The following is a 24914-nucleotide window of genomic DNA, read 5'->3' on the forward strand; positions in this document are numbered from 1 at the left end:
AGAAGGAGAGATGGATGTGGGAGACCAAAGATGACATTTTGGGTGTAGCTTAAGTTCATTTCATATGGCTTGTTGAAAACCCCAATTTTTTAATTATAAATTTTTCTGTTTTAAGTTCAGGCTCTGCCATTTATTTTCCATATAATTACACAATTTCTTATATATAAAAATATATATTTATATTCATAAATATGTATTCTCATATATAAATATATATATTGTAAGATGAACATATATGTATATATAAATATATATTAAATATATATTTATATATAAATGAACATTTATGTTCATCTTACAATGAATATGTATTTCTATATATGATAATATATATTTATGAATATAAATATATATTTATATATTTTCATATAATTACAAAATTTCTTATATATATAAATATATATTTATATATACTTATCTAGATATATATTTATATATTTAGAAAATTTGGAAATCCAGAAAAATAAAAATAATAAATCCCCTCCTTTTACCACTTGAAATAGGTCACTTTTACATTTTGCATATAGCCTTTCAGTCTTTTTATATAGCATATATTTTTAAAATTGTAAATGTATCACATGTTTGCAGGCTGTGTTATTTTTCATTTAATATTAAATGGTGATTATTATATGACAGCATTAAATGTTCTTCAAAAATGACTTTAAAGATTACAGGGTATTTCCTTAAATACATGCTTCATAATTGAGCCATTCATTCTGTTAATTATAATTTTCAATTTATAACTATAATAGCACTGAACAAACAATTGGCTATGCTTACTAAATATTCACACTGATTCAATAATTCTGACCCACAAATATGCAAAGATTTCATTGAAATATGACTGGGAAATTTCTATTTTTCCGAGACAATTTTTAAATAAATTAAGAAGATAATTGTCTTTTATTATTTTAAAAAATGTGTTCAAAGCTTATTGCAACTCTATATTTAGCAGATTTTAAAAAGTCATTAGCAATTCTTTTTATCAGTTTTTTATGTGAGTAAATATGGAGTTTTACAGGAGACATAATCATTTCTGTCAACAAAATCATGTAATGATGAAAGTATTTGCAAACATCCAAATGACCCTCCATAGCAGAGGATTCCATTGCTAGGAAAATCTCCCACCTTGGTCTTTTATATCCAGACCTGCTTCCCTCTTGTCCCCACCCTCTCGTTAGTCACTGGCAATCACTAATCTCTTTTCCATTCCTATAATTTTGTCATTACAGAAATGTTATGTAAGTGGAATAATAAAATATGTGTCTGTTTTATTCACTCAGAATTATCTGTAAATTCATTCATGTTATTGCATGTATCAATAGTTCATCCTCTCTATTGCTGAGTTTACTAAGGTATAAATGCATCATAATTTGTTTCATCATCTGGGTTTTTAACAATTTGAGGCTATTATGAATACAGCACTGAGGAATATTCATGTTTTTATATGAACATAGTCTTCATTTCTCAGGGATAAATACCCAAAGGTACAATTACTGGTTGTACCACAGTTACATGCTTAGTTTTTTTAAAGAACTGTCAAACTGTTTTCTGCAGTGGCTATACCAAGCTTGTCCAACCCTGAGGGCTGCATGCAGACCAGGACGGCTTTGCATGTGGCCCAACACAAATTTGTAAACTTTCTTAAACCTTTATGAGATTCCTTTTTTTAAATTTTAGCTTATCAGCCAATTCTTCTTCCAATGTAGCCCAGGGAAGCCAAAAGATTGAACATCTCTGATACTATTTACATTTTCATGAGCAATGTATGAATGATCCAATTCATCAAATCCTCACCAGCATTTGGTGTTGTCACTTTTTTTTTTAACCCATTCTTATATGTGTGTAGTGATATATCATTGGGGTCTTTATAAGCATATACACATTTCCCTAATGGTGAACACTTTATTTTTTTGTTTGTTTGTGGTTTATAGGGGGTATTTTTGTTTTGTTTTATTTTGTTTTAATCATTTTCCAGTTTGGTTACTTATCAGAACTTTTCTCTATTTTCAGAATTTAAAAAAAAATCTTTCATTAAAATAAAAACATGTTTGTGTGAATATATTAAAATTTTCTTTCATACTTAGGGATTCTTTTGGTTCAAAAAGTCATCTCTTCCATTAGATCAGAGACATTTATTCTTCCTCTGGTACTTCTTTGGATATTATTTCTACCCCTCTCCATTCTTTCTGTCATTCTGGAATACCTGTTATAGTGATTTTATTTCTTGTATTTTACTTCATTATTCTTCTTATAATTGTTATGTTTTCATAATTTTTCCCAGTAACTTGGGTGTAATTTTTCAAATTTGTATTCTAATTGACTCAGTTTTCTTAAGTTTCTGGCATTTTGCTCCACAAGGTTTAACTTCAATAATCATGGCTTTGTTTTGTCCCCCAGGTGGTCTTTTCTGGCCCAACACTGTCATTTTCATGAGTACTTATTCAAAATTCTATATTATTATTATTAAGATGGAGTCTCCTTCTGTCACCCAGGGTAGAATGCAGCAGTGCAGTCTTGGCTCACTGCAACCTCTGCCTCCCGAGTTCATGCGATTCTCGTGCCTCAGCCTCCCAAGTAGCTGAGATCACAGCCGTGTGCCATCACGGCCAGCTAATTTTTGTATTTTTAGTAGAGAGGGGGTTTCAGCATGTTGGCCAGGCTGTTCTCAAACTCCTGGCCTCAAGTGATCCTCCCGCCTTGGCCTCCCAAAGTGCTGGGATTACAGGCATGAGCCACCGTGCCTGGCCTCGATATTCAATATTTTATAGGGCTTTGTTGAAAGTAAGTAATAAAGACAATTTAATGTCTTTCAACTTCCTTTCAGACTCTTGTTTTTGAAAAGGGAAACAATTGATTTGATATCTTGAATTTCATCTCATTAACCTAAAGTGTTTTGTCTTCATATCTCCCATAACCTTTTCTGTTTACTTATGGGCTGGCTTGCCTTGGAATGACAGTAAGAGAGTTTCTATTTTTTACTTTACTTTTTTTTTCTTTTTTGTTGAGACTGAGTCTCACTCTGTCACCCAGGCTGGAGTGCAGTGGCACAATCACAGCTCAATGTAGCCTCAACCTCCTGAGCTCTGGTGATCCTCCCACCTCAGCCTCCTGAGTAGCTAGGACAACAGGCATATGCCACCACACCTAGATAGTTTTTCCATTTTTTGTAGAGATGGGGTTTCGCCACCTTGCTGAGGCTGGTCTCAAACTCCTAGGCTCAAGTGATCCACCTGCCTCGGGCTCCCAAAGTGCTGGGATTACAGGCGTGAGCCACCACGCCTGGCCTACAGTGAAAGAGTTTCTAGTTGAGATGATCTGTCTTTTCATCATTGGTTCTTTTATTATTTTTTAAACTTACATTTGTTTTTCTGAAACCGAGCTAAAAACTGTAGACATTGCTTCATTTAATGTTTAGCATTTCTGAGAAATCTTAGATCAGTTTGATTATAATTCTTGTATAAGAATGGTGTTTTTTCCTTCATAGATTCTCTGGAATTTTAAACATAACTTTGAAGTTCAAATTATTCACCAAGACCTGACTAACATTTAGCCTCTTTTAAATAAGTTGTCTGCTGCTTGAAAATGGATTGTGAGTAAAGATGGAGGGTAATTATAGATATACCACCTAGTCTTCTTGATCCGAGGCCTACAGCTTTTGATCCCTTCTCTATCCCATTCTATCAACAATGTCAGAGTGATCCTTCTAAGTAGCATTATGACAATGTCACTCTGCAGCTTCAAATATTCAGGTGAATCTCCTCATCTATAAAATAAAGTCCAAAATTCTCAGCATGTAATATAAGTCTATTAATGTAATATATCCAAAACACTGACCATATCTTTGTTTATCTTTTACTTTGTGTCAGTTCTGGTTTTTACTGTTCCTAATAAAGTTTTTAATTTTTATTATTAATTTTTTTACCATAGTTTGCTAACCATATTCATTTCTTTTTTTATTTATCCCAGCCTCTCAATTTCATTTTCCAGCTTAATATCACCATTTCTCCACTAGACTTCAATATTGTAGATTACGAATACAATAAGAAGAGCCTCTAGATAACCAACTGCAAATTAGAAACCAGTAATACAAAATTGGGATTCAGTTGTGTCTAGGAAATCTCCTAAACATCTTAATGCTAATGATATTGGTTCTCGTGCTTATCTTTGTCTGTCTTCACTGTGATTTTGCAGAAATGCCAATTCTAATTCTCCTAAAAATTAATGAGTTAGTCATCAGATAAGGCATGACAGTCCAACAAAGCATGATTTAGTAAAAATCTGAAGGGTTTTGTAATCCAATGGATGTGGTTTGGATTCAAGATCTGCCATGTGATTTGTGTTTCTTAAATTATCTGGGATCAGCTTCCTCATGTATAAACCAGAGATATAAAAGAACAAAAACATGCATATGTAAATGGTCCTCAATACATGCTAACCTTTCACCCTCCTCTCAAATTCTAGCCAGTCAAGAAAGGTTCATGAAGAGTAGAAAACATATTATATGCATTCTTCATGATAGTTATAAATATATTTCTAAAGTTTTGATAAATTTAAATGTATGTGTTCTTTTACGAGATTATAAACACTCGGTGTGTTTCATAAGCTTAAGTGTTTTCAGAAACATCACTTTCTCCCAAAATGTATCCTTTGATGGACCCTTCAGAAACTTGTGATTCTGACTTTGCATGCCCTTTCTGAATAACTTAATGTGTGAACAGAAATATCAGCTCCTGTAGAAGCTGATTCAGGCCCATCTCAGAGATTAGGCTCTGGCTACTATTTATTGTGTTTTATTCTTAGACAACCCAAGGCACTTCCTCTGCCTGAGGTGCTGACCTTGCCTCTTTCCCTGACAGTAAGAAGGAGTCTGAAAAACAAATTGAGAATCTGACTTCCAATCAATAATCTTTCTCCATGACCACAGTTGGGGACTTCCGCCCATACTTATGGCTACAGGAAACTGGACAAGAATAAGTGAGTTTATCCTCATGAGCTTCTCTTCCCTGCCTCCTGAAATACAGTCATTACTCTTTCTGACATTTCTAACCATCTACCTGGTCACCCTGATGGGAAACTGCCTCATCATTCTGGTTACCCTAGCTGACCCCATGCTACACAGCCCCATGTACTTCTTCCTCAGAAACTTATCTTTCCTGGAGATTGGCTTCAACCTAGTCATTGTGCCCAAAATGCTGGGGACCCTGCTTGCCCAGGACACAACCATCTCCTTCCTTGGCTGTGCCACTCAGATGTATTTCTTCTTCTTCTTTGGAGTTGCTGAATGCTTCCTCCTGGCTACCGTGGCATATGACCGCTATGTGGCCATCTGCAGTCCCTTGCACTACCCAGTCATCATGAACCAAAGGACACGGGCCAAACTGGCTGCTGCCTCCTGGTTCCCAGGCTTTCCTGTAGCTACTGTGCAGACCACATGGCTCTTCAGTTTTCCATTCTGTCGCACCAACAAGGTGAACCACTTCTTCTGTGACAGCCCACCTGTGCTGAGGCTGGTCTGTGCAGACACAGCACTGTTTGAGATCTACGCCATCGTCGGAACCATTCTGGTGGTCATGATCCCCTGCTCGCTGATCTTGTGTTCCTATACTCGCATTGCTGCTGCCATCCTCAAGATCCCATCAGCTAAAGGGAAGAATAAAGCCTTTTCTACATGTTCCTCACACCTCCTTGTTGTCTCTCTTTTCTATATATCATTAAGCCTCACATATTTTCGGCCTAAATCAAATAATTCTCCTGAGGGCAAGAAGCTGCTATCATTGTCCTACACTGTTATGACTCCCATGTTGAACCCCATTATCTACAGCCTGAGAAATAATGAGGTGAAGAATGCCCTCAGCAGGACGGTCTCTAAGGCCCTAGCCCTCAGAAACTGTATCCCATAGACCTTAGGAAGTAAGGCTACATTTTACTGGATGAGAAACAATCAGTCCCAGATTTGAGATTCCTCTCTGCATCTTTCCACATCTCCAATAAGATGAAGTCCTGTTGCTGAAATGGCTTTTGGAAAGCTGAGTGGAGAGAAAGGAGCAGAGAAGTAGTTTCGACCTAGCACCACCAACTATGAAAACTCCTCTGCCTGCCCATTGTAGACTTACATTGTTTTCCTTGTTTCAACTGGTATGACAGCACTTCTGTGGCCAACTATTTCCAGGTGTTATATTTCTTTTTTTTTTTTTTTTGAGACGGAGTCTCGCTCTGTCGCCCAGGCTGGAGTGCAGTGGCGCATCTCTGCTCACTGCAAGCTCTGCCTCCCGGGTTCACACTGTTCTCCTGCCTCAGTCTCCCAAGTAGCTGGGAATACAGGTGCCTGCCACCATGCCCGGCTAATTTTTTGTATTTTTTTAGTAGAGACGGGGTTTCACTGGGTTAGCCAGGATGGTCTCGATCTCCTGACCTCGTGATCCACCCGCCTCGGCCTCCCAAAGTGCTGGGATTACAGGCGTGAGCCACCGCGCCTGGCCGGTGTTTATATTTCTGTGTGACGTGCATTGTGCACAATATGAAACTGCTAGTCATTATAACATGGGGGCACACATAGTAACAGAGGGTAAAACCCAATAAAAATCATCTTGTCACTTTTCCTTTTCTGGGCAGATCTGACTCTACATTCATGACATAGAAAATCTCATGTTCTTTCCCAACACATAACTCTCCTCACCATCTTACTTCATTCTCATGCCCTTAAGCAGTGTTAGTTCTTTTAAGCTTACCGGTATGCAGTATGCATGTATGAGAGTAGATCAAAAGTTCACATGCATATGCCTTTATAACCCCAATAATTATTTCCTTCACACTAGATTCTTCCCAAGAAGAACAACCTGAGCTTCCCTAAGCTCTCTATTCCATATTCAGGTTCTTATGTTTTGTTGAAGTAATATCGTAAATTTCAGTCATAGCTTTGCTTTGATGAGAACAAAGCTCCAGAATAAGTCTTCTTTAACCACAAGATTTCTCCTTCTTATAATCTGGTAGTACTCTATTTGTAGATGTGCCCTAATTTATTTAGCCAGTCTTTTACTACTACAAATCATGCTGTAAATAATGGACTTATCCATATATCTGTTTTTATATTTTTGCTAGTGTACCTGACAAATAGAAATCTAGAAATTGAGTTTCTTGTGCAAAAGTTAAATACATACATAATGTTGCTATATTGTCTATCTAGCTCCCCTCTGAACTTATTGCACCATTTTATGCTCCCATCAGCAATTTATGAGGTGTTTGTTTCCCCACAACTCAACAATAATATTTGTCATGAAATATTTAGAATTTCGATTATTTAATATTTTATAAAAACTCAATGAAATTTTAATTTGAATGAAATAAATTTTGAAGAATAAGAAAGAAACAGATGATCAAATCAGAGGAAAGGTGTGCATTTCATTGAAACTTGAGTTATAGATTAGACGATTAGCAATTGGTGATGTCTTGGTGTTTTATTTTCTCTTCTTGAAAGGTTGTTTTTCACTTTTATTTTAGCCAAATCTATCCCATCTCTCAAGACCCCACTGTGATTCCTCAAGAAGCAGAAATCACTCTTTCCTGTATGCACCCATTTCAAGTTTATTAATAAATAAGTTAAATTTTGTATATACTACATGTAGAAACTGTACATGTACTTATTTTTACATGCTTGTCTTCCTCCAACTTTTCTGTAACTCTTCAAAAATAAGAACTGTTCAAGTGTTTCTGGTGTTTTGCTTTGTGTCTGAGACAGGGTCTCTCTCTGTCACCCAGGCTGGAGTGCGGTAGCAGAATTATGGCTCACTGTAGCCTCAAACACCTGGGCTCAGGCCATCTTCCTGCCTCAGTCTCCCTAGTGGCTGGGACTATAGGTGTACATCACCATGCCTGGCCATTTAAAATTTTTTTTTTAGTAGAGACGAGGTCTTGCTATGCTACCCAGTCTGGTATCGAACTTCTGAGTTCAAGCAATCCTTCTGCCTGAACCTCTCAAAGTGCTGGGATTATAAGTGTAAGCCATTGCATGCAACACAAGTGTTTCTCTTTTCTTTTCTTTCTTTCTTTTTTTTTTTTGAGACAGGGTCTGCTCTATTACTCAGGGTGCTGGGGTGCAATGGCACAATCTTGGCTCACTGCAACTTCCGCCTTCTGGGTTCAATCAATTTTCATGCCTCAGCCTCTTGAGTAGCTGGGATTACAGGCGTGCCAAGCCATGCCCAACTAATTTTTTTTTTTGTATTTTTTAGTAGAGATGCAGTTTTACCATGTTGGAGCTCCTGGCCTCAAGTGATCTGCCTGCCTCAGCCTCCCAAGGGCTGGGATTACAGATGTGGGCCACCATGCCAGGCCAAGTATTTCCCTTTTAATATGACGTAGGCATTCCTGAAAAGCTTATGTAATGCAAACCTTTGCATTACAAATATTATGGGGAAGTAGGGCTAGGGTTAGGGCTAGACTCAAAATACATGCAACTTTAAATACAAGGCATTAGTAGAAACAACATTTGGTTCCCAGAGAGACAATGTAGACTGCCCAGGCAGGCAGCTTATTGAGGCTGGAGGTTGCCACAGTAGATATTTAAAATATACGACAACAGTAGAACGAAAATACCAACAATGCTTTGATTAGAACAATGATGCTTGATGCTGAGACAATTTGTACTGGGGTAGGGGGTAGTCCTTAGGTGGTCATGGGAGTCAATGCCACTTGCCAGGAGCCAACAGCTGCATAAAGCAAGGGATAGTCCTCTCCAGGGATGAGGCCTAAGATGCAGGCACGCTTTAAATTTTTTCTATAAAATAGACATAAGGGTTCCTGATGCCAAAGCCTAAAGACATTTACCTCACTGTGGAAGATTTGTCTTGCCCAGGAAAAACTTTCACATTACAATGAAATCACTCTCTGATTTTTCCGTTGTGTATGAAAGAAGAATAAATGAATGGGTAGTCCAACTGAGAAATGATGGTGACCTGGAGTGGAATGATATGAGTAGGAATTAATTTAAAATAATTTTGGAGGAAGAATTGATAGGATTCTTAAAAGTAGATTACATGTGGGGAAATGCACTGCTCAAGAGAGGAGGGCTGATTCTTGAGCAAAATCAGTTCCTGTAGTAGAGTATAGGTGTTCTGAAAGCCTGGAAGAGATCCATAAAAGAGGTATAAAATAAATGAATATTATTTACACAGAAAGTCAAGCCTGAAGCTTTTTCCTTCATATCTCCGTGTTATAAATCCCTTTCCACCTTTTAGGAATATCTGCCCTCAACCAACAGGAATTAGACTTGTTTTAGGACCAAAGACTTTCATCACAGGCCAGGTTTTCCTAGAATCAGATATGGAGCCAAGGACTCAAGTAAAGTTGACTTGTTAAAGCAAAACCATTAATTGAATGGGGAAAGTTGAGTAGAAATGGAGAAGAGGCTAAACAAAGGTGCAATTTCAATTGAAATCCCAAATTCCACCTGATCCAGCAAGGAATTCCAGGGCATACATAAATCTCAGAGTTTGTTCACATCAGGGCATAGGAAGTAGGCTTTTGTTCCACTCCAGCCATCCATTGGCTACTGGTGGACTGTGGGGTGAGCAAAGGGGACAAGTAAAACTCTCAGGCACCTCTGGGTCCTGGAGAGGATTCCAAATGCCCAAGGGCATTCTTTTGAAGGTGTCAGGTGCAAGCTGTTAGGAAGAAATCAAGTAAAGGCTATGTTAAGTGTTCTTACTGCCTCCCCCCGGCCCAACACACACACAAGGAAACGTTTGGAGGTGATGGATATGTTCATTACCTCGATAATTTTTTTAAAGTAAAGCTTGAAGAAGCTGAGAAAGGAGGCACAGAGCCAGTAAAAGTGACTCAGAAGTATTAAGAAGGAACTACAACAGCGTCCACTACAGTCCTCCTGTTAGAAGTGCTTGTCATCATCTGAGTGTATGAACCAGAAAAAACCAAAAGAATTTAATCAAAACATTTAAAAATGACCCTTGATAAAATGACTATAGTTAAATAGAAATATATTGTTCCAGGATGATGGACCCTAAATACTCTGACTTGATCACTTGATCATGCAGTACGTACATGTAACAAAGTTTCACGTGTCCCATCAATTTGTACAAATAAAAAGATTACCATGGAAAATAATGACCACTAACACCCTAAATCTAGAACACAGTTCAATGTGTGGTGACCTCTCCAAGTTCAACATCTACCCACCAGTGTGATTTTTCCATGAGTAATTTGAACCAAACACAAATATTCAAACTCATCTCCCAAAGATATGCATTATTAGAAGAGTCGACATATGTGTAAAAAAATAAATATTTTTTATTTAATTCATTATTTTCAAGATATCTTTATTTTTCACAATGGACTCAGAACCATACATCATTACATAGGGCAGTGATATTTCTTTTTCTTCAACTCCCACTTTTATAGTGCCCCCCTTTGGGATCTCTGGGACTGAGAAAGTAGCCCATGATGACTTATTTACCTCATAAAGACTTCTTGTTTAGCAATCCTAAAACATGGCTGAAGCTTTGGGGTTGCTGCTCATAATAATTTTATTAAATTATTATCCAGGTCTCTCATGCTTATAGTTTATAGCTAGGGAAAGGGGAAATGGTGGTGCTATTTTTGAAGATACATAGCTTTCTTCTAGTTACATGTTCTTTACAGTTGTAATTTCACATTTTTACATGGTTGTTTGATGTTGGCCTCCCCCCTAAACTGTATGTTCCATGAGGCCAAAGACAATGTCTATTAAATTTATTATTAAATCTCTAGTGCTTGCTACTTGTTAGGCATCCACTAAATACTTGTTGGATGAACAAAGCAAGACTCAAAGTGGATCTTGTGCATTTGTTCATTGGTCATTGCAGCCTGTGTTACAATTTTTCCTCCTCCAAATGCTAGAGAGCAGGACCAGGGGAGAGGGAGAGGATGAGAGGAAGAATGGCAGAGAGAAGTCGGGTGGCCATATCTACTCTCACATTATCTTTGGTTGTATCCCAAGTAAGCATGGGAGCCAACAGGGATTTAGAGTATACACTGGAAGAAGATAAGGGTTATCAGGGGGAACAATAAATAGCTGTTAATTTTTATCCACTAAGTAACCTATTATCACTTTTTTGGGGGGAAATGTGGAGTATTTCTGTAGAAAAAAGTCCAAGATGAGCATGCCATCCTAATCAATCAAAATAGAAAATCTCAAGTTATATAGATAGGAGTGAGACAGAAGGTCAGTACATTAAATGTGCCTTGTGGAAAAATTCAAGCACATAAGTGCAGATACCATGCTAGATACTAAGCAAACAGTAACAATCAAGGCAGACAAGATTGCTGCTTTCAATAAGAAACATGCAATCAAAGGTTTCTTTCAAAAACAGTAAGAAATATTCAGATGTCCATTTGGGTCTTTGAATGACGCCCTTATTGTCTGGGGGGAATTTTATCCCAAAGCATTGACTTTACCTTACTTCCTCAACTTCAATTCCTATCGCAGAAAGGTTAGAATGTTGAAATTGTTAGTTGGAGTTTCTTCATCTTAGCATGGAGTTAACAACCTCCCCAACCAACAGCATCCCCAGTGAACTCTTTATGGTTTTTATTAATATTCTCTACTTGGTTTAGACAATGATTAATTGGTTATCTTCCTCATGCCTGAAAACTTTTTCTGAGTTCAGATCAGAAATACTCCTGAGAACCAGCCCAAAAGAATGAAAAGTGAGGGGAACTATGGAAAGAATACTGGTATACTCCTCTAATCTCTCTTGGGTACAAACCTTGGAGGATAGATAGACCACTGAGTTTTGTCCCTTTACACTTGTAGCCTCACAAGTGCAGAAAAAGTTGGAGCTACAGTAAAGACCTTCCTGTAATTATAAGATTGCAGAATCTTCAGAATGTTTGCAATCCTGGGAACTCCCCAATACTCATACCTGTCAGAAAGTGAATCCATGACTTCACCTTAGGAAACCAAAGCATTCGGGGAATCACTTCCCTACAGTAAACAGCAGGGAATGAAATAATCCTGAGACCCAGCCTGGAATCCTCTAGAGTGACTGACACAGACCCAGTGCAGGACTCCTCTAGAGTGACAAATGCTGCACAGCTCGGGGCTTCTTTAGAGGTACTGACCCAGCCACAGCCCAGGATTTGCCTGGAGTCACCGACACAACCTGGGACAAAGCTTCTTTGAGAATGTGACAAAGGCACAATCCAGAATTCACTAGCATTGTGGACTGAGACAAGCACAGCCCAGAGCATCTTTGGAATGACTGATGCCTCCAACACAGCCCAGGCCTTCTCTGGAATGACTTGCATAGACAAAGCCATAATTTAGGACTCCTCTGGAGTCACTCACTCAGAAATAGCCTAAGGCTGCTCTAGAGTGCCTGATGTAGACCAGGGCTTCTCTGGAATTTATACAGACAGATGTCACTGGCAGAAGGTGAGTAAGGGTAAGAGGATAGGGCATCGACTTGAAACCTCTTGTATAGAGGCTCACCATAAAAAACGTGTCTTTTTGGACACATTTCTCAAAGACAAGAAAAGAGACCATGGGTCTCAAGTAAAGAACCTGGAATTTTACAGGACTTGACATGGAATCTAGGAAAGGATAGAACAAAATGGTAAGATATGTATTGTGCTTTCGAATGTTCAAAATGTTTGCATATATATTATCTCTCATTTCGCTCTCACAACCACCCTGTCAGGTAGGTAGGACATTTATTATAATTACCATTTTACAATTGAGAAAAACATAATTCAGAAAAGGTCATGTCAGCAGCTCAGCATCTCAGTTAAAAATAAATAAGTGAATAAATAAACAGCCAGAATTTTAACTCTGAACTTAAGGCTCCAAACTCCTTGCCATTGTAACTCTGTGGTCTCAGACCATCATTTATGTGGTAGTTTCACAAAGTTCTTATGTTATCTAGTTCTTCCATATTGAAACAAAACACAGACTCTCTTAAGATATTATCCCGGAAAGGAGACACTCTGAACAGAGAAGGGGCTGACCAGGCAACCTCAGCTAAGTTTCCACCTACCTTTTCTCTCCCCCTAGGGTTCTCTCCCATCTCTTTCTGATGGCTGCAGCCACAACCACACTTATCAAAGGTTCTGTGCTTTGCAAGACCAGTAGTAAAATAGTACCTGAATTATACTGCATGGTAACATCCTGACAGCCATAGCTACATGCGTGCAGTTATAGGAATTCCTCACATCTTCCCAGCAACTTCCCCTCTACCATCCCTTCCCTACTTAGTAGAGGAAAAACCTAAAAAACAAAAAACAGAAGAGAAAGTTGAAGGATATGAAAGAGAAAGTGAGGGAAAGATAAATCCAAAGAGAAAATATGAAGGAGAAGGTTAAAGAGGGATGGAGACAAATGAAGGAAAATATAGGATTACAAGTATGAGAAGGAGGCATTTGAAAAGTCCTAAATCGGGTTTTCATATTGTATTTCTTGCAGCCCTTGGGCCCCGAAGATGCCTGAGGGGGACATTTCTGGGGACAAGAGAATGTAAAACCCAAGCAGTACAGCCCTGAGGCCCTGCCCCTGCCCTTGCTTTTCCTTATGGATGTAAGTATTGCAATTCCCTATAAAATTTGGTTTGTAAAAAAGGAGAGGACATCCCTGCTCTAAAAGTAAAAAATAAATAAACAAATAAAAAACCAAACCTACTATTAGGTATATGTGGGTTCTCTCAGCTTCATTTACTGAATATACAGCAATACTCTGATAACGTCGGAATTTTCAGCCTGAGAACCTTTTTCTTCCCAGTCTTTAGTCACATGTAGACCAGTGGCTAACTAGTATCTGGTTGTGTATCTTCAGGAAATTCTCAAACTATGCTGTGTTGCACTTTTTCTCTGGTTTCAACTATAATGGGCCTCGGCTACACTTCACTGGATTTTTTTCTATCTATCCAGCACTGTTGCACCAACAATTTAAGTTCGGAGGTTTTTTTTTTTTCTTTTTTTGAAACTATAGTAATATTAGTGATAATAATTAGGACAATAAGAATTCAATTTGTATAGTTTTATAATTCTACATTTATTTCCATCTCTCATAATTTAAAACAGATAATTCAAAACATTGTTAAAAGGATTTTTTACAAAAACTTTTTAAAAAATAGCAATTATTTTAATCCGTGATGGATTCACTAATGATTTCATGACAAAGAACGTCATTAACTTTTTAAGATAAATATTTGTATGGTAAGCCAATTCACTAATATTATGAAAATAAACGTTAATTCATAATTCAACAAATATTTATTGTTACTTAATATGTACCAAGCAATGTAATATGGACATAATGATGGATATGATTTTGTTTGTGTCTCCAAGGAGTATACAATTTGCAGGAGAGAACATATATGTTCTCAGTGATGTTTTAGCCAATTCTTACAAGATGAGCAGAAAGTTATACTTTTTTAAACTCCTACATATGAGTAAGAACATGTGATATTTATCTTTCTGTGCCTGGCTTATTTACTTAACATAATGACCATCCCAACGCAAAGAAATGATGCTTGAGGTGATGGATATCCCAATTACCCTGATGTGATCATTATACATTGTATACATGTATCAAAATATCACATGTACTCCCAAAATATGTACAACTATTACATGTCAATTAAAAATAAAGAGAGTATGGGTAAAGAATTTGAAGTAAAGCAAATAAGAATAACCCAAAACCTAAAGAAAAAGTTGTACATAGTTTCAGGGAAAGGATTCCAACAGAAGAGTGCCACATGCACAAACACAGGAGTGCTGAGAGACTATGATGTGTGTAAGGAACACAAAGCATTTTTGTGTGACTGAAAAATCAGCTGCACTGGGGATTTGAAACAGGAAAAATAAGCAGAGATCACAGGAAAAGACCCTGTTAAAGGATTTACTTTATCCCAGGGGCCATACGGTGTTACTGAAAGACATTAAGCAGGTAAGCGACTTAACCAGAGTTGCTGGTTAAGACAGCAACTGGTTCCATATGAACTTTAAAATAGTTTTTTCCAATTCTGTGAAGAAAGTCATTGGTAGCTTGATGGGGATGGCATCGAATCTATAAATTACCTTGGGCAGTATGGCCATTTTCACGATATTGATTCTTCCTACCCATGAGCATGGAATGTTCTTCCATTTGTTTGTATCCTCTTTTATTTCCTTGAGCAGTGGTTTGTAGTTCTCCTTGAAGAGGTCCTTCACATCCCTTGTAAGTTGGATTCCTAGGTATTTTATTCTCTTTGAAGCAATTGTGAATGGGAGTTCACTCATGATTTGGCTCTCTGTTTGTCTGTTACTGATGTATAAGAATGCTTGTGATTTTTGTACATTGATTTTGTATCCTGAGACTTTGCTGAAGTTGCTTATCAGCTTAAGGAGATTTTGGGCTGAGACAATGGGGTTTTCTAGATATACAATCATGTCGTCTGCAAACAGGGACAATTTGACTTCCTCTTTTCCTAATTGAATACCCTTTATTTCCTTCTCCTGCCTAATTGCCCTGGCCAGAACTTCCAACACTATGTTGAATAGGAGTGGTGAGAGAGGGCATCCCTGTCTTGTGCCAGTTTTCAAAGGGAATGCTTCCAGTTTTTGCCCATTCAGTATGATATTGGCTGTGGGTGTGTCATAGATAGCTCTTATTATTTTGAAATACGTCCCATCAATACCTAATTTATTGAGAGTTTTTAGCATACACCCTTCTATCAATTTAGATGATATCTTTATCATTTGTTCCTCTATATACTTGAGTTTGAGTCATTTCTCTATTTTAATCCATTGAGGCATTGATATCTGCACTAGTACAATGCATATAAATTATCCTAATAGTAAATCATAAGGTTGGATAGGTTAAATCTCCCCACCCTCCCCATAACCACAATTCTTTTTCATATTTTTCAGATTTTTTTCTCTGAATATTTTTACATGTATTCATCTGGGTAAACTTTAAAATTATTTTGTTAAGTTTCCCATCAGAGACTGTTTATTGGCTTTGATTATAACCGCAGTTATTTTTTAGATAATTACTGGGGAATATTTCTCAAAATATGATTCATGGAATACTCATATCAAAATCACCAAATTGACTTGTTAAAAGGCAAATTTAATTGTTCAACCACAAACCTACTGAGAATCTCTAGAACTCAGGAACTTTTATTTTTAACAACCTCTCACAGAGAGAATTATTAGGGACGTTAATATATGAGAATCAATAATTTGTTAATGATATCTTTACAATATTTAAATCTTACATCTAGAAATTAGGTTTATTTCTCTATTTATGCATGCTGACTTTTCCTGTATTCTTTCTGAACATATTCATGTTAAATTCACACCTACATATTTTGGCAAAATATATATGTCTATATATAGATATTTTTTTGAGACAGAGTCTCACTCTATTGCTCAGGCTGGAGTGCGGTGGTGTGCTCTCAGCTCACTGTAACCTCTCTCTCCTGGGTTCAAGTGATTTTTCTGCCTCAGTCTCCTGAGTAGCTGGGACTACAGGCATGTGCCACCACGTGCGGCTACTTTTTGTAGAGACAGAGTTTCACCATATTGGCTGGGCTGGTCTCGAACTCCTGACCTCGTGATCCACCTGAGTCAGCCTCCCAAAGTGCTGAGATTACAGGCGTGAGCCACTGTGTCCGGCCATTAATTATATATTTTTTAAATTAATTTTATAATTAGTTCTGATTAATATATAAGAAAACCATGCACATAGTTACATATATATAACTTACCTGTTTACAGATTTTTTATTAGAATCAGTTTTCAGATTATATAAAAATTTACAAACAGAAAATCAACCTACAAGTAGTGATAAATTTACCCTCTCCTTTCCAATAATTATACCTGTCATTTCTAGTTTATATTTCTAATTTTTATTTCATTAGCTAACTCTTGGCAAATAAACAGACACCTTTTTTGTAACTCAGAATTTAATGTGAGTATTTCTAGTATTTCACCATTAAGCACAATGCTAGCATTTTGTTTCAAGTATCTATTATTATACAAAAGAAGAAATACTCAGATTTCTTCTTTAAAAAGTATACTTAAGTTCCTGTTTGACTCAAACTACTTATCAAGGATGAAATATGAACTTTATCAAGTATCTTTTGAGGCATTTACTAAGATATTTTTTCCCATTCTAATCTATTAATATGAAGAATTGTTTCAATAAATTTACTAATGTTGGCCTAAATAAGCACTTACGGTAAAAGCTCACTTGATCACAATGTTTTATTACAATGGAATACTGCTGTTATCTATACACTTTCATTTTATTTTGACTTTACGTCTGTTTTATATGTATTCATTTAATGTCAACTTCATCAAAAAATTGACTTTTCCTTTTTTCTCTACAAATGAAGTAAATGAAATAGTAATCACCATTCCTTAAAAGTTCAAAATAATTCTGAATTTGTTAAAATGCTATTTTTATTATAATGCAGTTTAAAATTTCACTTGATTTCCTCTTTGACGCATGTGTTATTTAGAATTGTATTGATTAATTTACAAATGCTTGAGGATTTTCTAGATTTTGTTATTGGTTTATAATGTAATTCTGTCATGGTCAGGGAAATATGCCTTATGTGATTTCAATCCTGTGTTATTGAGACTTGATTTACTGTCTAGCATATATAGTCTAACTTTGGTGAACATTTCCTTTGCATTTGAAAAGAATACATATGCTGTACTTATTGGGTAGAGTAATCTATAAACGTCCTTTAGGCTAAGTTGGTTGTTCATGTTGTTCAAGTCTTCTGTATCCCCATGGATTTTCTATTTGTTCTGTCAGGAAGACTGTTGAAATCTTCAAATATTTCTCTGTTTTTTTTGCTAATTATCCTTTCAGTTACATCAATTTTTCTTTGTACATTTTGAAGTTTCATTAAGTGCACTCATATTAAGTATGGTTTTGTCTTTGTGGTGAATGACACTTTTATCATTATGAAATGTCCTTCTTTGTTTCTGGTAATACTTCATATTCATATATTCCAGTTTTTCTATGACTAGTGTTTTTGTGGTATATTCTTTTTCATCCTTTTATTTTCACACAACTGTTTTTATGTTTAAAAATGAATCCCTTGTAGACAAAACATTATGCCTTCTTTTTTGTCCAATCTGACAATCACTGCCTTTAATTAGAATGTTTGGTCCATTTATTTTTCTTTTCTTTTTTTTTTTTTTTTTGAGATGGAGTCTTGCTCTGTTACCCAGGCTGGACTGCAGTGGCGCGATCTCGGCTCACTGCAAGTTCTGCCTACCGGGTTCATGCCATTCTCCTGCCTCAGCCTCCCCAGTAGCTGGGACTACAGGCGCCCGTCATCACACCCGGCTTTTTGTATTTTTTTTTTTTTTTTAGTAGAGACGGGGTTTCACCATGTTAGCCAGGATGATCTAGATCTCCTGACCTCGTGATCTGCCCACCTTGGCCTCCCAAAGTGCTGAGATTACAGGCGTGAGCTCCCGCACCCAGCCGCCCATTTATTTTTCATATAATTATGGATACGATTTAAGTCTACCATCTTACTTGCTTTGTAATATTCCTATCTACTCTTTGTTCTTTTATCCTCCTTTCTTGCTTTCTTCTTGAGTACTTAAAAATTATTCCATTTTTAGTTTTATTTTTAACTATAACTCTTATTTTATATTTTAATGGTTATTCTAGGGGTTACATTATGTATCTTTGACTCATCACAATCCTCTCTTACTGCCTACCCTCTCTGAGGTATCACCTTAGTGCCAGGGGTTTTCAGTGAAGGTTCTTTACTCTGGCAGACTGAAATTCCAAAATCTTGTAGCCTTCCATGAGCCCTCTGGCAGTTGCTGTTTTGGGACTTGGCAGTTCTATCCTGCGTATGTACAGTTTAATATTCAGCCAAGACTCAGAGAGATTCCTGAAGTCCCTATCTGCAGCTTCTTCCATTCTGCTATTCCCTTCCATAATTCAAACTATCAATTATGGATCTCCATCTCATCAGTTCAGCAAGGGTCTCATGCTCTCCTTAGGCTCCCGCTCCATGGACCACAGTCCTGAAAGTGCCTCCAGGCATAAAGCTAGTGTGATCATAGGGCTTACCTTGTTTGTTTCCTTGCTATATGGCATTATTTTCTGAGTTGGCTGTTTGTTGTTCAAGGTCTGAAAATAGCTGTTTCACATATTTTGTTTTATATTTGCTTTCTGCAAGAGGGCTAGTCCTATAACAGTTACTTTATCAAGACTTCTTATCAAGCAGAAGTAAAGAAGTGACTTTAGAGCATCCTCAATTAGGTGCTACTACATTTTCCCATTTTTATGTTTTTCTTATATTGGTAATGTAGGGCTTTTTAAAGTATCAACACATTAGAAAAGAATAAAAGTAACCTACCCATAATTCCAGTACCCAGGGCCAACCACTCTCAACATTTTGGAAATTTTTTTCTTGTAGTCTTTTCTGTGCATTTTGAAAACATATATTAGCATTGGTCTCTAAGACAATAGCAAAACCACTTTTGGTAAGTACCAATGGGAGGTGATTCTCATTATTATTGATAATGATATTAATAATCATTATCTATAGGATCCAAAGGAAATAGTAGTGATCATATAGACCTAGACCACCAGAGAAGGGGAAAAAGAAAATGACAGGTCCCAACTATTCCGGAGGCTGAGGTAGAAGGTTGGCTTGACCCCAGGAGTTTGAGGCTGTTGTGAGCTACAATAGCACGGCTGCACTCCAGCCTGGGTGACAGAGCAAGACCCTGCCTCTAAAAAAAAAAAGAAAAGAAAAGAAAGAGAAAAAGAAAAGGAAAAAAAGAAATGACAGACATTACTTTGGGGCTAACAGTGATATGTTCCTAAGAACACATGTTATTCTCTGTGGAATTTCAGAAATAATTGCAGGAGAAGAAGTGGTTCTTTGAATAGGCTGTTTCACTAATTTTGATAACTCCAATTATAGCTAGATAAATAGATACTGTGCCCTTATATTGTTGATATTTTGCCCATATTGTGCCCCCTTTCACTGTTGCAGCTACATATATTTGAAACCATGCTGTAAGTAAATTTTTGAGACTAAATTTTGAGTATGGGGCAAACTTTTCCCTGCCACATTCTATTCAGAACTGGGTCAAAACACATGAATATTTAAGACTTTTACTGTAATTGGCAAAATTACTTTCCAGAAAGAGTAATACGAATTTTCCTAACCACTTGCTTTTGCAAATGTGTCCTGTTTTTGTACCTTCATTATACAGCTAATTAATTCTATACTTGTTAATTGTATAATTTGGGGACAGTAACTTAACCTTTCTGTGCCTCAGTTTCCTTATCTATAAGACAAAATTAATAGTATTTTAATTTACCTCATAATGTTATTGGGAAGATATAATAATATAAAACCCTAAAATTAATGCTGTTATGAGTTCAATGCTTAATGAATATACTAGTTATTTTTTGTTAAGGTTTTGGTGTTAAAATCTTAGATAATTATGCAAGTGAAAATTTATCTTTCATTGTTTTAATTATTGAGTTATAATAATATTGAATATTTTTCTTATATTTAGTAGCTATTTGTATTTCTTCTTTTAAATAGTCTGTTCATATCCTTGGCCCATTATTTCTTGGACTTCACAATTTTCATATAGCTTTATACAAACTCTTAATGTAATCAGGTCATTTAATTTGACTTCTTTTCCTATTTGGATGCCTTTCATTTTTTTCTCTTCTAGTACTATGTTGAATATGAGTGGTGAGAGTGGGTATCCTTGTCTTGTTCCAGTTCTCAATCAGAATGGTTCCAGCTTTTGCCCATTCAGTAAGATGTTGGCTGTGGGTTTGTTACAGATATACCATCTTTCACCAGTCAGAATGGCTTTCAACAAAAAGTCAAGAAATAACATATGATGGTGAGGCTGCAGAAAAAAGGGAACACTAATACGCTGTTAGTAGAAGGTAAATTAGTGCAGCCACTGTGGAGAGCAGTTTGGGGACTTCTCAAGGAACTAAGAATTAAAGTAATATTTGATCCAACAATCCCATTGCTGTATATACACCCAAAGGAAAATAAATCATTCCACCAAAAAGACACACACAATTATATGTTCATCACAGCACTATTCACAATAAAAAAGACATGGAATCAACCCAGGTGCCCATCAGTGGTGGACTGGATAAAGAAAATGTGGAACATATACACAATGGAATATTATGCAGTCATGAAAAAGAATGAAATCATGTTCTTCACAGCAACATGAATGCAGCTCAAAGCCATTATCCTAAGCGAACTAATGCAGGAACAGGAAACCAAATATCACATGTTCTTACTTGTAAGTGGGAGCTAAACATTGGGTAAACATTGACATAAAGATGGGAACAACAGACACTGGGGATGACTAGAGTGGGGAGAGTGAGGGGGTAAACGGCTGAAAAACTACTTCTTGGGTACTATGCTCACTACTTGGGTGGCAGATTGATTTGTACACCAAACCTTAGCATTTGTACTCCAAACTTCGTAACAAACCTGCACGTGTACCTTAATTCTAAAATAAAAGTTGAAGAAAAATAAAATTATTTAAATTTTTTTCTGATGTCTCTCTCCAACATTTTTCTCAGTTTGTGGCTTATCTTATGATACTATTATCTCACAGAAGTCTTTCCATTTGTGTGGCAAATTCTGCATATATTTTTCTCCATGGTTTCTTAGAAAGTATTTGTGTTTTTCAAGTCTGGTCCTATCCAAGTATCACAACAATTTTAACTTATTTTTTCTTTTTGTATTGCTTTAATTTTAATATCTTATTTCTTAATCCAAATAGTTTGGCCTTTAGTGTAGTATAGCTAAGGCTTTACTTTTAAATCCAGCAAAAGTCTGTTGCTTCTTAATAGGTCAAATTAAGTTTGATTCCTGAAAACTGCTTCACAGTTTTGAAGTATGTGTTATAATTAAATATGTCATATTTTAAATAGTTAGTGGTAGAGTTTTCTGCATAAGGATAGTCCTAACAGTATATACAGTCATTTCCTAACAGTATATTTATAGCCAGTTAGTAAAATCCACATGAACTCTAACATCCTTACATCAGAACTAGCCAAGAGGGCTTTCACAGTATCATACTTTATCTATTAAAAAGTGGCACTGTGGAGAGAGGACTTGGAAAATAACTAAGTTGGTTTAAATTGCAACCAACTAATAATAATAAATATATACATTTATTGTTAATTAGAACAAGCTGGATAGCAAAGAGCTAGAAATACTCAACTAGGTGTCAGTTTTAACATTACCCTCTTCTACAAGACTTGATGTCACAGACCCAAAAAATGTGTTCTTTTTTCTTGTGCCAAACAGGTAAACAGGCAAAAATATCAATGGGAGAGGAAAACCAAACCTTTGTGTCCAAGTTTATCTTCCTGGGTCTTTCACAGGACTTGCAGACCCAGATCCTGCTATTTATCCTCTTCCTCATCATTTATCTGCTGACGGTGCTTGGAAACCTGCTCATCATCATTCTCATCTTCCTGGATTCTCGCCTTCACACTCCCATGTATTTTTTTCTTAGAAATCTCTCCTTTGCAGATCTCTGTTTCTCTACTAGCATTATCCCTCAAGTGTTGGTTCACTTCTTGGTAAAGAGGAAAACCATTTCTCTTTATGGGTGTATGACACAGATAATTGTCTTTCTTCTGGTTGGGTGTACAGAGTGTGCGCTGCTGGCCGTGATGTCCTATGACCGGTATGTGGCTGTCTGCAAGCCCCTGTACTACTCTACCATCATGACACAACGGGTGTGTCTCTGGCTGTCCTTCGGGTCCTGGGCCAGTGGGGCACTAGTGTCTTTAGTAGATACCAGCTTTACTTTCCATCTTCCCTACTGGGGACAGAATATAATCAATCACTACTTTTGTGAACCTCCTGCCCTCCTGAAGCTGGCTTCCACAGACACTTACAGCACAGAAATGGCCATCTTTTCAATGGGCGTGGTAATCCTCCTGGCCCCTGTCTCCCTGATTCTTGGTTCTTATTGGAATATTATCTCCACTGTTATCCAGATGCAGTCTGGGGAAGGGAGACTCAAGGCTTTTTCTACCTGTGGCTCCCATCTTATTGTTGTTGTCCTCTTCTATGGGTCAGGAATATTCACCTACATGCGACCAAACTCCAAGACTACAAAAGAACTGGATAAAATGATATCTGTGTTCTATACAGTGGTGACTCCAATGTTGAACCCCATAATTTATAGCTTGAGGAACAAAGATGTCAAAGGGGCTCTCAGGAAACTAGTTGGGAGAAAGTGCTTCTCTCATAGGCAGTGACCTCTGAGTCTGACTTTTAGAGCTATGGTAACATCCTTTAAAAAGGAGCAAGATTTTAGTAGGCAATTATGAATTAGGTTATTTCAGGAAGAAGTGTGAAAATGAACATGTTCTAAAAACTGTGAATACTACAATCTAAACTAGAACATAGGGAAAAAATAAAAGCATGAAAAGTTAGGTCATTTCTTGATTGTAAAAGGTGTTGGGTGCTACTGTGAGGAGTTTGTAGTTAATTCAGCTGCCATGGCATGTTTTAAGCACAGTCACAATTGAATCCAGGAGGTTTCAACCAGATTATTCTGAAATAACAGCTAATACAAATTGCAAGCATAATTCTAACATCAAAGATATCTCAAGTTTGCATGTCTTCAGCATACAAACCTTAGAATAGGCTCTGATTAAAACAATTAAAATATCTGTAAGAGTCTTTAATACTGGGTTCATTAGATCCTAGAGCACTTCAGCTTGTGAAAAGGTACCAGAGGAAATAATACTTCCTAGTTCTTCATGATCTCTCCTGAAAACCCCCCAAAATTTTATATAATCACCTCAAATTTCGTGTAAGCATAGACTATCAGAGTAAAAAGGGAATTCAATAGTAAAATAATCCAACCACATATCTGAGGCTTAAATTATTTCATAATATCTCATCAAATAATTGTTCAGCATTTGCCTAACCAGGAATGACACAGCTCCTTACTCGGGCCACTCTCTTTCATATAAAGGTAGTTTTTACTATTATAGAGATCTTCCTCATGATAAGTTAAAATCAGTTTTCCTGTATCTTCAATCTAGTTTCTCTAGTTTTAGTCCTAGAGCAATTGTCATTATTCTTCAATACTAGAACATACTGAGGTCAATTTCTGTATTTGCCCAAATTCAATTGTCTCTGCCAACTGCCCACTAGTTTCTTTACAATTTCTTTATCTAATATGCTTTGGTACCCTGTATTATCTTGGTCATCCTCTTTTGAATGAGCCCAATTTACCTAAAGAGTATTTCTTTAAAAAACAAAAGAGAAATTAGAATTTGGGGTGACCCCTTCATAGGCTTCAATGCCTGCACACCATGTCACACTGTGGCCCAACTTCTCTAAAATAGTCAATTCCAGAGTCCTACTTCAGTTCCTCACAAACCCATAATACAAATAAACTGGCTGGTAGCCTCTTCGCTCTTTCACTTAAAACTTCTAACATTCACATGTTTAGAGGAGATTCTAAGCCACATGTTTAGAGGTGGTTTTCCATGGTAACTATTCTACAGCCATCACGCACATGGGGTCCAGAAACCACAGACCTCAGATTGACTGTGTAGAAGTCCCCTCCAGTGAAGAGCTATCCAATAGCTGTACTTATTTCTTTCTTCTTTAATTCATGTATACATGTGTCCATTTTTAAACCAGCTATTGATCTCTTATTTCATTTTATCTTATCCAACTCTGAGTGTATTTGGTATACTCAGAGTAATGACTGAGACATAACATATATTAATACACATTTTTTACTATCTTTTTAAAATTTACTGGAACTGTACCACAATAGGCAAACTTTAATCTGGGGTATGATAATCACTGAAAACCTTCATTCAAATGATATGTGTTAGTTGAGGTGATATAGAG

General features: G+C 36.7%; 3 protein-coding genes across 3 annotated transcripts in view; 2 read left to right on the forward strand and 1 right to left on the reverse strand.

The window, feature by feature from the left end:
* Nucleotides 1-24914, reverse strand: part of LOC100974335 (olfactory receptor 6A2) — a 97883-nt gene that overhangs the window by 69973 nt on the left and 2996 nt on the right. The window lies entirely within an intron of this gene.
* On the forward strand, nt 509-20401 carry LOC100974662 (olfactory receptor 10A2). Its single transcript, XM_055095174.2, has one exon. It carries the CDS (start codon nt 4950-4952, stop codon nt 5901-5903), a length of 954 nt encoding a protein of 317 aa, XP_054951149.2. The 5' UTR covers nt 509-4949; the 3' UTR covers nt 5904-20401.
* Nucleotides 21266-24382, forward strand: LOC100975556 (olfactory receptor 2D3). Its single transcript, XM_055095175.2, has one exon. The coding sequence runs from the start codon at nt 22286-22288 to the stop codon at nt 23294-23296; it is 1011 nt and encodes a 336-aa protein (XP_054951150.2). The 5' UTR covers nt 21266-22285; the 3' UTR covers nt 23297-24382.

Source organism: Pan paniscus, chromosome 9 (genome assembly GCF_029289425.2).
Source record: "Pan paniscus chromosome 9, NHGRI_mPanPan1-v2.0_pri, whole genome shotgun sequence".
Classification (NCBI taxonomy): domain Eukaryota; kingdom Metazoa; phylum Chordata; class Mammalia; order Primates; family Hominidae; genus Pan; species Pan paniscus.

Bases quoted from the DNA above. Each gene is read 5' to 3' on its own strand.
- LOC100974662 (XM_055095174.2), top strand. From the start codon at position 4,950: ATGGCTACAGGAAACTGGACAAGAATAAGTGAGTTTATCCTCATGAGC.
- LOC100975556 (XM_055095175.2), top strand. From the start codon at position 22,286: ATGTCACAGACCCAAAAAATGTGTTCTTTTTTCTTGTGCCAAACAGGT.